The sequence below is a fragment of the Aethalodelphis obliquidens genome, unplaced genomic scaffold (assembly GCF_003676395.1).
Source record: "Aethalodelphis obliquidens isolate GAN/ISIS:26980383/991018 unplaced genomic scaffold, ASM367639v1 scaffold38, whole genome shotgun sequence".
Classification (NCBI taxonomy): Eukaryota; Metazoa; Chordata; class Mammalia; order Artiodactyla; family Delphinidae; genus Aethalodelphis; species Aethalodelphis obliquidens.
In genome coordinates this window covers 5,296,803-5,309,399 of record NW_020837982.1, presented here as the reverse complement: position 1 = coordinate 5,309,399, position 12,597 = coordinate 5,296,803, and the positions used below count along the sequence as shown (strand labels likewise).

General features: G+C 38.7%; 1 protein-coding gene across 2 annotated transcripts in view; it reads right to left on the bottom strand.

The window, feature by feature from the left end:
- Positions 1-1,361: 1,361 nt before the first annotated feature.
- The window catches only part of GOSR1 (golgi SNAP receptor complex member 1), a 50,056-nt gene continuing 38,820 nt past the window's right edge, over positions 1,362-12,597 (bottom strand). For both annotated transcript variants that reach the window (XM_027130540.1, XM_027130539.1), the window contains exons 8-9: positions 8,271-8,353; positions 1,362-5,392 (exon numbers count right to left, since the gene is read on the bottom strand). In XM_027130540.1, the coding sequence (XP_026986341.1) occupies positions 5,268-5,392; positions 8,271-8,353 (208 nt within the window). In that variant the 3' untranslated portion in view covers positions 1,362-5,267. The remainder of the gene's footprint in view (positions 5,393-8,270; positions 8,354-12,597) is intronic.

The following is a 12,597-nucleotide window of genomic DNA, read 5'->3' as shown; positions in this document are numbered from 1 at the left end:
CTGGGTGGCACTGACTGAGGATCTGTGCTGAGGTGCTTTGTCAGGCTTGGCCTCAGCCATCTCTAGGAAGACCTCCAAGGTTCTAAACTAGAAGAAATGGGCAGGAAGTTTGGTCCAAATTAAACCCATTAAAAAAAAAATTTCCTACAACTTCAATGCATTATTTCTTGTAAAGAAATAGTGATTTACAAATGAGAACTCTTTACTAAGCCCTTGGCTAGTAGCTAGCATTCCTTGAAAATAATCAAGCCACAGGGCTTTAAATATTCTAAATGTATTGCCTCTAAAATCAGGCGAAATTGGTGGTTCTTCTATAGCTTCTTTCCTAATCATGCAGCATGAGTTACAATATATTTTGTGGAACTAGGACAAGGTTTGGCACCAAAGAGCCCTCAAGATTCACATCTTTAAACTGTCCACTCTGATTTTGAGCAAATTAGTCCTCGGCACTAGTTTGTTAATCTGTAAAAAGGTCAAGATCCCGAGGAATAGATGGCTTTAGAGGCCATGTGAGTGGATGGGAGGGAAAAGCTGGGGGTGGCCCACAAAGGAAGAACAGCGTGGTCAGATAAAAAGGATGAACGGGGGGTGGGGACTCATTACCAATGGGGACAGGGTTTCCTTTTGGGATGACAAAAATGTTCTAAAGTTAGACAGTGGTGCTGGTTGCACAACTAACATACTAAAATCCATCGGTACACTTTGAAAGGGTGAATTTTGTGAATTGAATTATATCTCAATTATACTGTTATTTTAAAAAATACTTACTATTAATTATTTCGGTTGCACCAGGTCTTAGTTGCGGAACGTGGAATCTTCGTTGCGGCATGTTTAGTTGCGGCATGTGGACTCTTAGTTGTGGCATGCATGTGCGATCTAGTTCCCCGACTGCATTGGGAGTGTGGAGTCTTACCCACTTGACAACCAGGGCAAGTCCCTATGCTGTTATTTTTTAAAAAGGATGCAGAATACATGAATGAGAACATTTGGAGAGGTAATGGGAAGTGAGGGATTTTCAAACTCTTTTGTGGGGTGGGGGTCCTCAGATCTATACAATTAAATGTCATTATTTAGGGAGGACAAGAACTTGTTTTTATTGCTAAATTCTATTATTTTACATTTCCATCATACTTCCTGAAGTTTCATTTTGCTAAGAGATTCTCCTTCACTTCTTGGGCTAAATTATTAGTGGAATATTCCTATGATGTTTTTGAATGATAGGTGATAGCTTTTCAGTGCCTGTACTGTTTCACCCTGGGTTTTAGGACACCATGAAAAATACTTATTAATACCAAAGATTTCATAACACTACCCCAAACTGCCTTGATGGCACTATTCCAATACAAACAACAGACACACCATTCATATTTCTAATTTATTATTAAATTACATAACAAAGCTTCTTCTATACAGTCAGAAAATGCACATTTAGATGAGAACAAAAAATTAAGTACAAATACAATAAACCTGGTTCCAAGAAGCCATTTTAATAGCAAAAAATTAGAAAGTGCATTTGGAATAGATTTTTTAAAACCTGTATTGGCATTTTTCATGAGGAAACATCTTCCATCATGGTAAAGTGTGATTGGAATTGATTTCCCTCCCTAAGAGCTAAATAGGATAGGAATAGATGCAAATACTTTGATACTAAAGTAATACTTCTGATACTTTGTACTAGGCACAAAGAAAATGAGAAAGATCCCTTAGGACATGGCTCAGCTGTCTCAGCTTCTTATCCAATAAACATCCTCAAGAGTCACTTGTTCCTCATTTTCTTTTGCCCTATAAAACTTACGGGTGTGCAGATTTATAAAGGAATAACAAGATTAGTTTATAAAGATCATGATGAAAAGCTCTATATCTTTTTGGAGACCAGGCTAAACAACCCCTACCCCAAAAGGAGAATAGAACACAATCATTTTAATTCCCAGCAGAATCCATTTACTCTTTACATTTGCCACAAAATTCAGTGTAACACTAGACATGGCCATTTATCCTCAATAGCTTAATATTGCAAGTTAGAAAATGCAGTCAATTTCCAAGAAATCATATCTGGCTAGTGATCAAACATGAGGTATTAGAAAACCAAAAAGGCTAGTCCAGTTCTTTAAAGTCCTTCTCCTCAGGTTGAGATCATTAACAATGAAATAGAAAATTAATGGTGGGAATGCAAGTCCAAGGTGCCTCAATTCCATAGAGGCCAAAAGTCATTGCATCAAAAAGCTCCGTAAGTACATTTTTGTAGTCAGCGTCCAACAGGAAAGAACTAAAATCAATATTCATTGGTTCCAGATACAAAAAGTGCCCTCATGATGACTCCTCTCACTGCTCATCTCCACTCTCAGGATTGTACTCCCATGTCTGATCTGAGTACTGGGCAGTATGGAAAAAGGCATTCGCTATAAAAGTGAATTTTGGTAAGCAGGAGAAATGAATAATGGAGAAGAAAAGCCCATATTTTTCTAACATTAGAAAAATGTGGGTATGCAATGCTGCAAATTACAGGGACTCCTTCAGCATCGTTATTAATAACAGTAAGAAGAATATAGTAATAGCCAGGAGAGATCAACTGAAGCACTTGAATATCTGGGCTTGAACTTGAGTAATAGATTCATTAAGCATTTTAAACTAAATTTATCAGCGCACAGTAAAACAAACTCAGAAGTATACCTTTTGGAATTTTCTGCCCTTTTTGTTGCCATGGTTTTTCATACTTTTAAGTGAAACGGAAAGTTTTGAGTGGTTATTAAGAAGATCCCAAAAGGAAAGATCCATCATATAAGACAATAGCTGAGAGAGAATAACTTCCTGTAAGAGGTAACCTTTGGGACAAGGAATAGAAAATTCCTTGGACCTGGCTCTGATTGGCTCTCATAAGCAATTTACTGTTGGCCCCTGAGCCTAGTAACTGGTTTGTAAGGACAGCAAAAAAGTTAAGAAAACCAAGCTGCTAAAAAAAAAAAAAAAAAAGCTAAATGGCACGAAACTGAAAGAGTTCAAATCAGCTATCACGGGATCCAAAATAAGCCTCTACTTGTAAATGGCACACTTCTATCCTCGCTCTAGGGCCTCCTTCTGCAAAAGAAGGAACCATAAAGGACAGAGGAGCACAGCCCTAGCGCTCTACGTTTGGCCCTGGGTTACCTCACTATGGGCTACAGCACTGGGAGGTTAGTCAGACCTACCTGACACCAACATCTACACCACGCTTTTTCAACTTCCTCAGAAGAACTAGTTTCTTTATTTTCATAAAGAAAATAATCAACATAATTCTATTACTTCATTTAAGCACAACCCTAATGGAAAGGCTTCCCAACCATCAAAAGTGTTTGTTTGCTCAGCTGCAGCAAAAGCTAGATTAGCTTGGGTCCTAGTTTTAGTCTCACACCACCACCCATTAATGAACACACCAAACAGACCAGTAAAAAAGACTGGTAGTATAATTAAATAAATAACTTTATTTATACTTCAGATTTTCTAAATGCCGACTATACAGCAACCAAAGTCCCATAAATTCTAGCTGAGGCACAACCACCGATCAAGACCCTTTGAAAAATCAAAGATAATAAAGTGTCAGGGGAGAGAAGTTTTGTTCTCCCAACAGAGAACTAAATAAATGAACTTATTTCTCTGATGTTTTAAGGTTCACACTGGGAAAACTTAAACTTTCTTTTAAGGGCATCCCCAATCAACCGACTGATCAATCAACCCATATTTAGAAAAATAAACCCCATAGTTAAAAAAAAGTATCAAACACTCTTCCTACCCAGAACATAGTAAAACTTTGACACCAGCATGAAAAACCTCTCCGTTTCTGCACCAGACCAGAGGTTAGTCTACCCATCAGCCTGTAATCAAATTCATCTGAATATCACCATCAACACTCTGTGATGTAGTTAAGAACTACATACTAATATCCTTTTATTCCCCATGGCATGGTCTTAAGCCAGTACTATAAATACCATAGTAAATTCCAAAGGTGAAGAGTAGCCTTCTTTCTTGGTGAGGAATACAGCTGTTGGAAGTCTTCGGCCTATTTGTGGTAGTTCAGTTAGAGAAGTAATAGATTTACAGAAACTGAGAAATGGTTAAACTTGAAAAGATTTCTGGTGGGTGGTTTAAAATTTTGTCACTGTCCAGGGTGCAGATAGAGATAGATTCTGTTATATGCACCTTCAATAATAAAGCCATTCTCTGGATGTTTGAAAAAGCTTAAGAGATTTGGAATGAATAGGTTTTCACAGAACACAGAATTCCTGGTACATCAGACAGTGGTTCTTAAACTTTTGCTCATAAATGTGGAACACTTACAAATGGAATTATCTGATGGTGACCCCTCACTCAGTGTCTTTTTACATGTGGCCTGTTAAAGAGATCTCACTGAAAACCAAGCGTTCCCCTCACTCAGTTGCCGGTGTTAATCCTGACATGATGAAGAATAGTTGCAATGACAGACACTGGCTTTTTGTCATGGTAGAACTGAGATTTCATTTTCTTACAGTAGTAAATATTAACCCAATGGAAGAGATTAACAAAAAACAGTGACTGACCAAAAAAAAAGCCTGTCATTCTTGATGATTTTCCAGGAACACAGTTAACCCCAGAGTGTGCACTATTAAAAAATAAAATAAAGAAAAAAGCTTTTTTGCAGTACTTGTCTTCTATTTCAGACAACCTCAACTGTGTTGAAGTTGGTCTGTGAGCATCTCAAAGATTCTTTGAAAAATGTAATTTTTCTGGAATACCGAAAGAGTTGGGGACAAAGTAGAAATTTATAGCACAGATGATCAAGAAATGACTTGTGATTTCTCATCATGAGTGTAAAATAGAAGGACAAAAACTATTTTTATTCACAACCCCATCTGGTGGCTGAAAGGAAAGCAGTCTTTGGATATAGAGAAACCTGGTTTTCTGAAGAATCCAGCTGTAAGACCGGGCTTGTCATCAGCCTTCAACACTTTCACCGAGGCATGGAAACTCTGTTTCTGATGGGTTTACTTACCTCTTCGGGAGACAAAAGCAACTGAAAACATTTATTATTTTTTTAAAACTAAAAACAGAAGGAAACGTGTGTTAGAAAAGATAGCACAGAAAACCTGTGACTTCAGCTCAACCTGACCATGTCACAGAGTCCGTCACTATCAGTCTTGAGTTAATCCTGCCGGTCAGGCTAATTATCAGGTCAGTCAACTTCTCCTTCCTACTTTTTCTTATTCCGGATCAGGGTGTGAAAGTGGTGGCTGTCAAGAGTCCCTGGAGATGTCTCATCAATGGAAAGCATACAGCAGCAATAGGATGGTACAGACACCAATAACACCACCCAGGATGAGTGAGTCTCGCCGCTTCCTAAGGTTGATCCTCTGGATAAGGCTGTTCACAGCAGGAAAACGATCTTTGGGAAATCTTTATTAAGGTCATATTTGGAAGAAGCCTCTTTAGTGAAAACTCACAGGAATCACAAAAACAGAGATCAGTGGAGTCCAGAAACGATAAATGATGAGAAGAAATAGAGGGGAAAAAGGTCACACTGAGGGAGCTACAGCATACACAAATGCCCTACTGCTCAAGGGCAAATTCAAGTCTCCTAGTAAACTGCAGTACACAAGAACCATGAAAAGAAAAAAATTAACAGCGAGAGAAGAAACAATGATGACTGCTACCATGTACCGAGGGATTGCTATCAGGGTGGGAGCCCGTGTGGTTGGGAGAGAGGAACCCTGCAGGGCACGGAGGTACAGGTGCAGCCAGCTACCACCACCATTATCCTGAGGTTCCTGTCTTTCCTTTTTTTCCTTCTCTTTCTCTCTCCCTCTCTTTCTTAAACCCCTTTTCTCAGGAGACTGGGAAGTTTTGCCAGAAAGGTTTTGAGGAATATGTGATCTTCTCCCCAAGGTGATAAGCCTCCTTGGATTCAGGTAATTGGTGGGAACAAACTCTTAAGTGTCTCTATAATCAAGTACTGGTTAATTATTTAAAATTTTAAATTTACTTTACAGCAGTAGGCAGGATACCGTAAGAAAGTGGGTTAAACTGCTCTGGCTGTCCTGTTTGGGGAACATAAAGAAAGGAAAGAAAATTTTCAATTTTAGGAGTTTTATAGCAGTCACAACTGCATTTTACTTAGTACTGTAAAATATCTTCATATCTTACTTGTTGGTATGTTGCAAAGCACACGCTTCTGCATCCTACATTGTTTTGCATTTCTAGCACTGGTTTCTGACTACACACCTGCAGGTGCATCCTCTTTGTTAATAGAGGTATTGTATCAAGGTCAAGAAAAGCAACAACAAAATCACCTAGGTTACTAGAGAGCTGGAATAATCCCTACTCCCGGTGAATCCTCACTGCATTTTCCTGTAAATAAATGACTCTCAGCAGGGACTGTATTGTGTATTTATATACTCTACATATTGTATGTAGAGGTTATGTTTTTTTCTAATCTTGAATTTTCCTGTGCCTAATGAAGAGAACTTTACAGACTGTAGGCATTAATGTGTTTTTCAAATTAATCAACAAAAAAAAGGGGACAATTTGCAGAAACAACTTTTAAAATGCAGAACAGAAAGCATGAAGTAATGTGCAAAAACTTATACAGTGTAAGGTACAAATCTCTTTTAAAGCAAATGCTTAATCTTTTCTTGCTTGGTAAAAGAAGGGTCAACAACCCCGTGAGAGAAAGTAAGAAAACTTTTGACATTAGGAAACCCTGTCTATAGTGGACATATTTCTATCTAGTTTATTACCTTAGGGGAACCACCCCCCTCCTTCTATAATAATCCAGTTCAGTTCATGTAACAGGGTGGGGCTGACCTTGTCCTCTGACATCAGGTGTACATACGCACTCAGGATTGGCCAGAGAGAATACTCACTCCCCTTGGCCAATGGCTGGGTTAGGAACAGCTTGAGGTGACTCAAGCTAGGGCAACCACAGTCCTCCTGGGACATGTGCCAGAGCTGTCAGAAAAGACGCCCTTTTTCCATGAGAATTTTTGAACTGGTAGGAGGTGACTCTTGTAGCCATCTCTATCAGCACGAGGAGGAATCTGCCTGAGAATGAGGCCAACACACAAGAAAATAGAAATAAGAGAGGGAGTAGGGGAACAGAGAGGAAAGGCAGATTCTTGATAATAAAATCTGAGCCCCTGCTTCCAGCTACACCTTAAGCCAAATTCTACCCCTGAATTTTACAGATATATGAACAAATTAATTCTCTCCTTTTCCTCCTTAAGTCAGTATGAATTAGGTTTCTATTACTATCTCTCTATGGAGTCCTGACTAACTCACACCCATTTTATTTGATTTTTTTAAACATAATTTTGGGAATGATTCTAATTTATGGTACTGGTAAAATGAGATAATGTATATAACAGTACTCTGTTAACTGTAGAGCCCTATATAAAATATAAATGATTTTGGAGGTGTGGTTTTATACTTAGGGTGACAAAGCAAGAACAAAATTCACCAAAAACTGGAAAATACCAACAGGCTTCAGGATATTCCTTTCCTTAGGCAAATAAGGTATGAAACTAAAAGTGACCTTAAATTATCTAGGACCAGAAGATACTCAACTTTTGAAAATTAAAGGTCCTTTCCCCCTTAGTAATTGGGGGAGGAAACTTTTTTCTCTAAGAAGGCTTGACTTCTCAAAGTAAACAAAATGTTTTAGCTTAGCAGGCTTATCAGTTTCCCTGCTGGGTTTCTCAGAAGTAGCAGTAATCCTACTTTAAATTGGGAAACTGAAGAATTAAAAAGGTAGAGGTCACAATAAACAAGCAGCAAATCTATCCTAGAGTTTAGCTTGTGCAAAATGAAACTACGCCACCAGCAGTGACAACTCATTTACATGTATGGCTGTCTACTTCCCTCTCTTTCTAAGCATGTGCCACTGACTTATTCTCCAAACTGAATAAAGAAAGAAGAAAAAGCACATAATTTATGATGTTTAGGTAAAAACTGTGTACACTGTGGAGTTCTAAAAGTTTAAAAGTTCAAGAGTTTTTAAAATGTAAAATAATTCTGTGAATTGGAAAATTCACATAATTATTTTCTAGATCTACTAGTATTAACCCTCTGGTGTGCAATCTTTTACATATGGCATTAAACAGTATGATCTTTCAGGAGTGCAGGGCATATCATAATACAGAATTACTGATGGCCTCTACTGTTACTGATGATGGCAACCTGTCCAGAAGAGGGGGAGAGTGGTGAAGCACATACACAGCCTTTTTTCCCCCAAAAAACCCCAGATTTCAAGCTTTCAAAAAGGATACTGGCCAAAGTGTTCATTTTGCTCTGAATTGACTTCAACATTCCTCTCTGTGAAGTCATATTTTCTTTTGTTGCCATAGCAATGCTGCAAGGGAGGAAAAGAGAAGCTCAATAAACTGATGTTTCAAGATGATCCTGCATGCATCCATCATACTCTTAAAAGTAAACAGAAAACTAAGGTGAGCACATCACCTTTGAAAAGCACTGGGCAGGAACATGGAAGAAAAAAAAATCACCTCCCAAGTCATCTTCCCATTGTCCTTTTTCTGAATGACCACTTCATCCCCAATGCTATTCTCTGATATTCTTTTGGACAAGGCAGTGGACTGTTTCCTGTGGATTGCTTTTTTTTTTTTCCAAAGTAACAAATGAAATATGACAACTGACAAATCACACATTACAAAAGCTTCTTAAAATGTTTTTAAAAGGGGCCAGGTACTAAAATATCCTTAATCAGGAAAAACCCTTGAGAGAGAAGTAGGGAATTACAATTATAAAAATAGAACCAAAGGTGCAACATATCACAAAATATTTATATACAACCAGCCCTTAACTTATGAAAAGATCACGTTCCAGGGGCTTCCCTGGTGGTGCAGTGGTTGAGAATCTGCCTGCCAATGCAGAGGACACGGGTTTGATCCCTGGTCTGGGAACATCCCACATGCCGCGGAGCAACTAAGCCCGTGAGCCACAACTACTGAGCCTGCACTCTAGAGCCTGTGAGCCACAACTACTGAGTTTGCGTGCCGCAACTACGGAAGCCCGTGCGCCTAGAGCCCGTGATTCACAACAAGAGAAGCCACCGCAATGAGAAGCCCACGCAGCACGATGAAGAGCAGCCCCCGCTCACTGCAACTAGAGAAAGCCCACGCACAGCAACAAAGACCCAACTCAGCCCAAAAAAAAAAAAAAGAAAGAAAGAAAGAAATTTATTTAAAAAAAGAAATTATGTTCCAAAACTCTATTTGAGACCCAACCAAGTAGATTTTAGGACACACATGCAACATTAAGCTAGTTTCCAAGCCAGGTGACAAAGGTCACAGATTCATTAAGCAAATGAGAAAGAAGGGAAGTCACTTTTTCACTCTTTGTAGAGTACAGTTTCTTTCATGTAACTACTTTGATGTGCTTTTTAAAGAAATCTCAGTTAATATCTTTTTGCTATCGCTGCCAGGATTATTAACTTTCAATAGTCTTATCTTCTTGGACATTAGTATCCTAGAGGGCAGGGTCAGTATACATTTTGATACGTAACACACAGGGGAGCGTTTTAGATACTGATATTATAAAAAGCAGTAGGAAATAGGAAGTTCTTCAGTAATTCTGAAAATACGTGAAACATTAAAAAAACCGAAAAGCAACAGAAATGAAGATATTCTGGGAAGATGGTAGAGCACAAATTCTTGACCTTATCTCTGGCCCAGTTTCCTCTATGGAAGAACACAAGACAAAGGCAGACATGCCGGGGAGGGTCCATCTGAGGTCCCAAGTTCTCTTGAGATCTCGAGGGAAGAAAGCCAGGGAGGGCTACACTCTCTCAAGCAAGGGAAGAACCAAAGAACTGATGGCAGGGAAGACTATATTTTTCTTCAAGCCTGGGGCAAAGATGTAGGTTTCACTGCATCTTGAGAAGCCCAGACAGTGGAAGGTAAGGGTCTGCATGCACAGGGGCTGCAGTGATGTACTGAACTGCTCAGTCCCTACAGCTGGGAAAGGCCTGCTACACACAGCCAGAGAGACCTATAAGCAGACAGCTGACATCTACAAGCTGGTGTGACAACGAGCCCCTAAGAGGGAAAACTGCTGGGCCATCTACTGCCACCTGTATGTACCTGCTTTAGGGTCTCTAACAGCCTGACCTACCAGAGGGCTAACTGAACACATTTTTGGACAGGCCAAGACCAGGTATGCTTCTGGAAGAAAATGCTAGAGGGAGTACTTGGAGCAAATGACAAATGAATCAACTGAAATTTCAAGATCTGAGAAGGCAAAGAAGAAACAAAAGTGTGTAGGGAGATATATAAAAGGATAAGCATTGTTTGGAATAGTGAAAGACAAATGAAAAAATGCTCCCCACCATCACCCCCTCCCCGCAAAACCTGGTAACAACACTGGAATGGTTTAGTAGATTATGGTATACCTATACTATGAAATAATATTTGCTTATTAAAAGAATGAATCAGAATTATTTCCATTAACCTGGAGGGATGTTTATGATATACTGAATGATTTAAGTGAGCCACAGAATGTGTATAGTATTAGTCCTTTTTTATTTTAAGAAACACTCAAAACATCTTTGTGTATGTTTGTATGACAGTGAGAAAGCTATCAGAAAGATACATAACTGTCAGCTAATACAAGTTACTTCGGGGGGTAGGAATGGCGGGGCACCACCAGGAGACAAACTTTTTCTTTATACATTTTAGAATTATTTAAATTATTATAGTAAGAACATTGTACTTTTATAATACATAAACATCTAATAAAGAAAATCAAAAAGAAAATTAGAGGAATTCCACCTGAGTGATTAAGAAATGTTAATAACATTACTAGCACCAAATCCCCTACTGTTATTCACCTCAGTACCATTATGAGTCAAGTAATGATTTATAAAGGTTTTCCCAGATCCTAGAAAATCTGAAGAATTGAAGGGATCAGGTATATCGGAAGACAGAATGAACATTTGTGGAAATTTGTAAAAGGAGTTGTCAGACCCCTAAATTACCTGTTCCAAACCATGCAGGCAGGTGACTGCCCTCAGTTCAGCAGAAAATCTAACCAAGAAGAGACCTACAGATACTGACATTTTAAAGCCCCCAATGAAACAGCCAGGCCCCTTCCTGATCACCCATGGTGAAGCCTCCCACTCAACAAATCCTACCACCCACGCACACAGAATGAGCGTCCAATCACTACATTTGGAGCCTCACCCTTAAATATGAACAAAGAGCCAAGGTTCACCAGACATTTGAGGAGAGCCTCTAACATAAAACGCAGAGATCCAAACAAACCAACCAGCAAACAGAAGAGTGATTCTGAGGAAACAGAGGCAATAAAGGAGGCTCATGAAACTCTAAAATCTAATTATATTTAATGCCCTCCGAGATAAAGTATCACATCCATGAAACATACAAACATAAACGTGTGTGTGTGTGTGTGTCTATCCCTTTAGAGAGCTCGTGTAAATTACAAAAAGGAGAGTGGAAATAAAAACATAACAGAAGCGTTAGAAGGAAAAATTGAGTAAACTTCCCAGAAAGTAGGAAAAAAAAAAAAAGCAAGACAGAGAAAAGGTAAGAAAGGATCAAGAAAAGGTAGGGAAGTAAGAGGTACAAACTATTAGGTATAAAATAAGCTACAAGGATATATTGCCCAACACAGGGAATATAGCCAATATTTTATAATAACTAATAAATGGAGTAAAAACCTTTAAAAATTGTGAATCACTATATTGTACATGCATATCTTATAGAGTATTGTATAGCAACTATACTTCAATAAAAAAATAAGAAAAAAGGGGGGGACACTTCCCTGGCGGTCCAGTGGTTAAGACTCCGCGCTGCCACTGCAGGAGGTGCAGGTTCGGTCCCTTGTCAGGGAGCTAAGATCCCACATGCCACATGGCGCGGCCTTACAAAAATAAAAAGGAACTAGGAAAAATGCATGTTGTGGTTCCACCATTCAGGGGTTGGTTACAGTAGGGCAGCTCCCTAGACCATCATGGACTTCCACTGCCCAAGATTATCCTTGGTCAAGAATAGGAACCCCATTTCCAGTGTCCATAACCAGTGTTCTACAAGCAACCACCCTTCCCTTTACAGGGATTAACACTTACCCATATGGCCCTCTCACAACTTACTGATTTAAGTCATGGACAAGTTAGGTGATGGCACATACTAACCTGCTATGGTTAATATCATTCCACTTTTTCTAAATGCCCAATTACACATGTGTCTGCCTATATCTATGAATATGTTCATATTTTTATTATTTTTACACAGATACAAAAAGAGACATAGAGAAAAATATGGAAGAATACATACTAAATTATTAACCAATCTAGTGGCTGTATTTTAGGTGAATTCTTTTTTTCCCATTTTATTTAGGTATACTTGACAAATATAAAGTGTATATTAAAAAGAAAAAAGGATCAAGAAGAACGAGGGAAGAAAATGATAAACATAAGAAAATTTCTCAGATCTGAAGATAAGTTTCCAGACTGTAAGAGCCCACCAAATGCCTACTTCAATGGACTAAAAAAGATGCATGTCAAGCTCATATGGTGAGATTAAAAACAAACAAAAACATAAGGGAAAAGGGATGATCTTA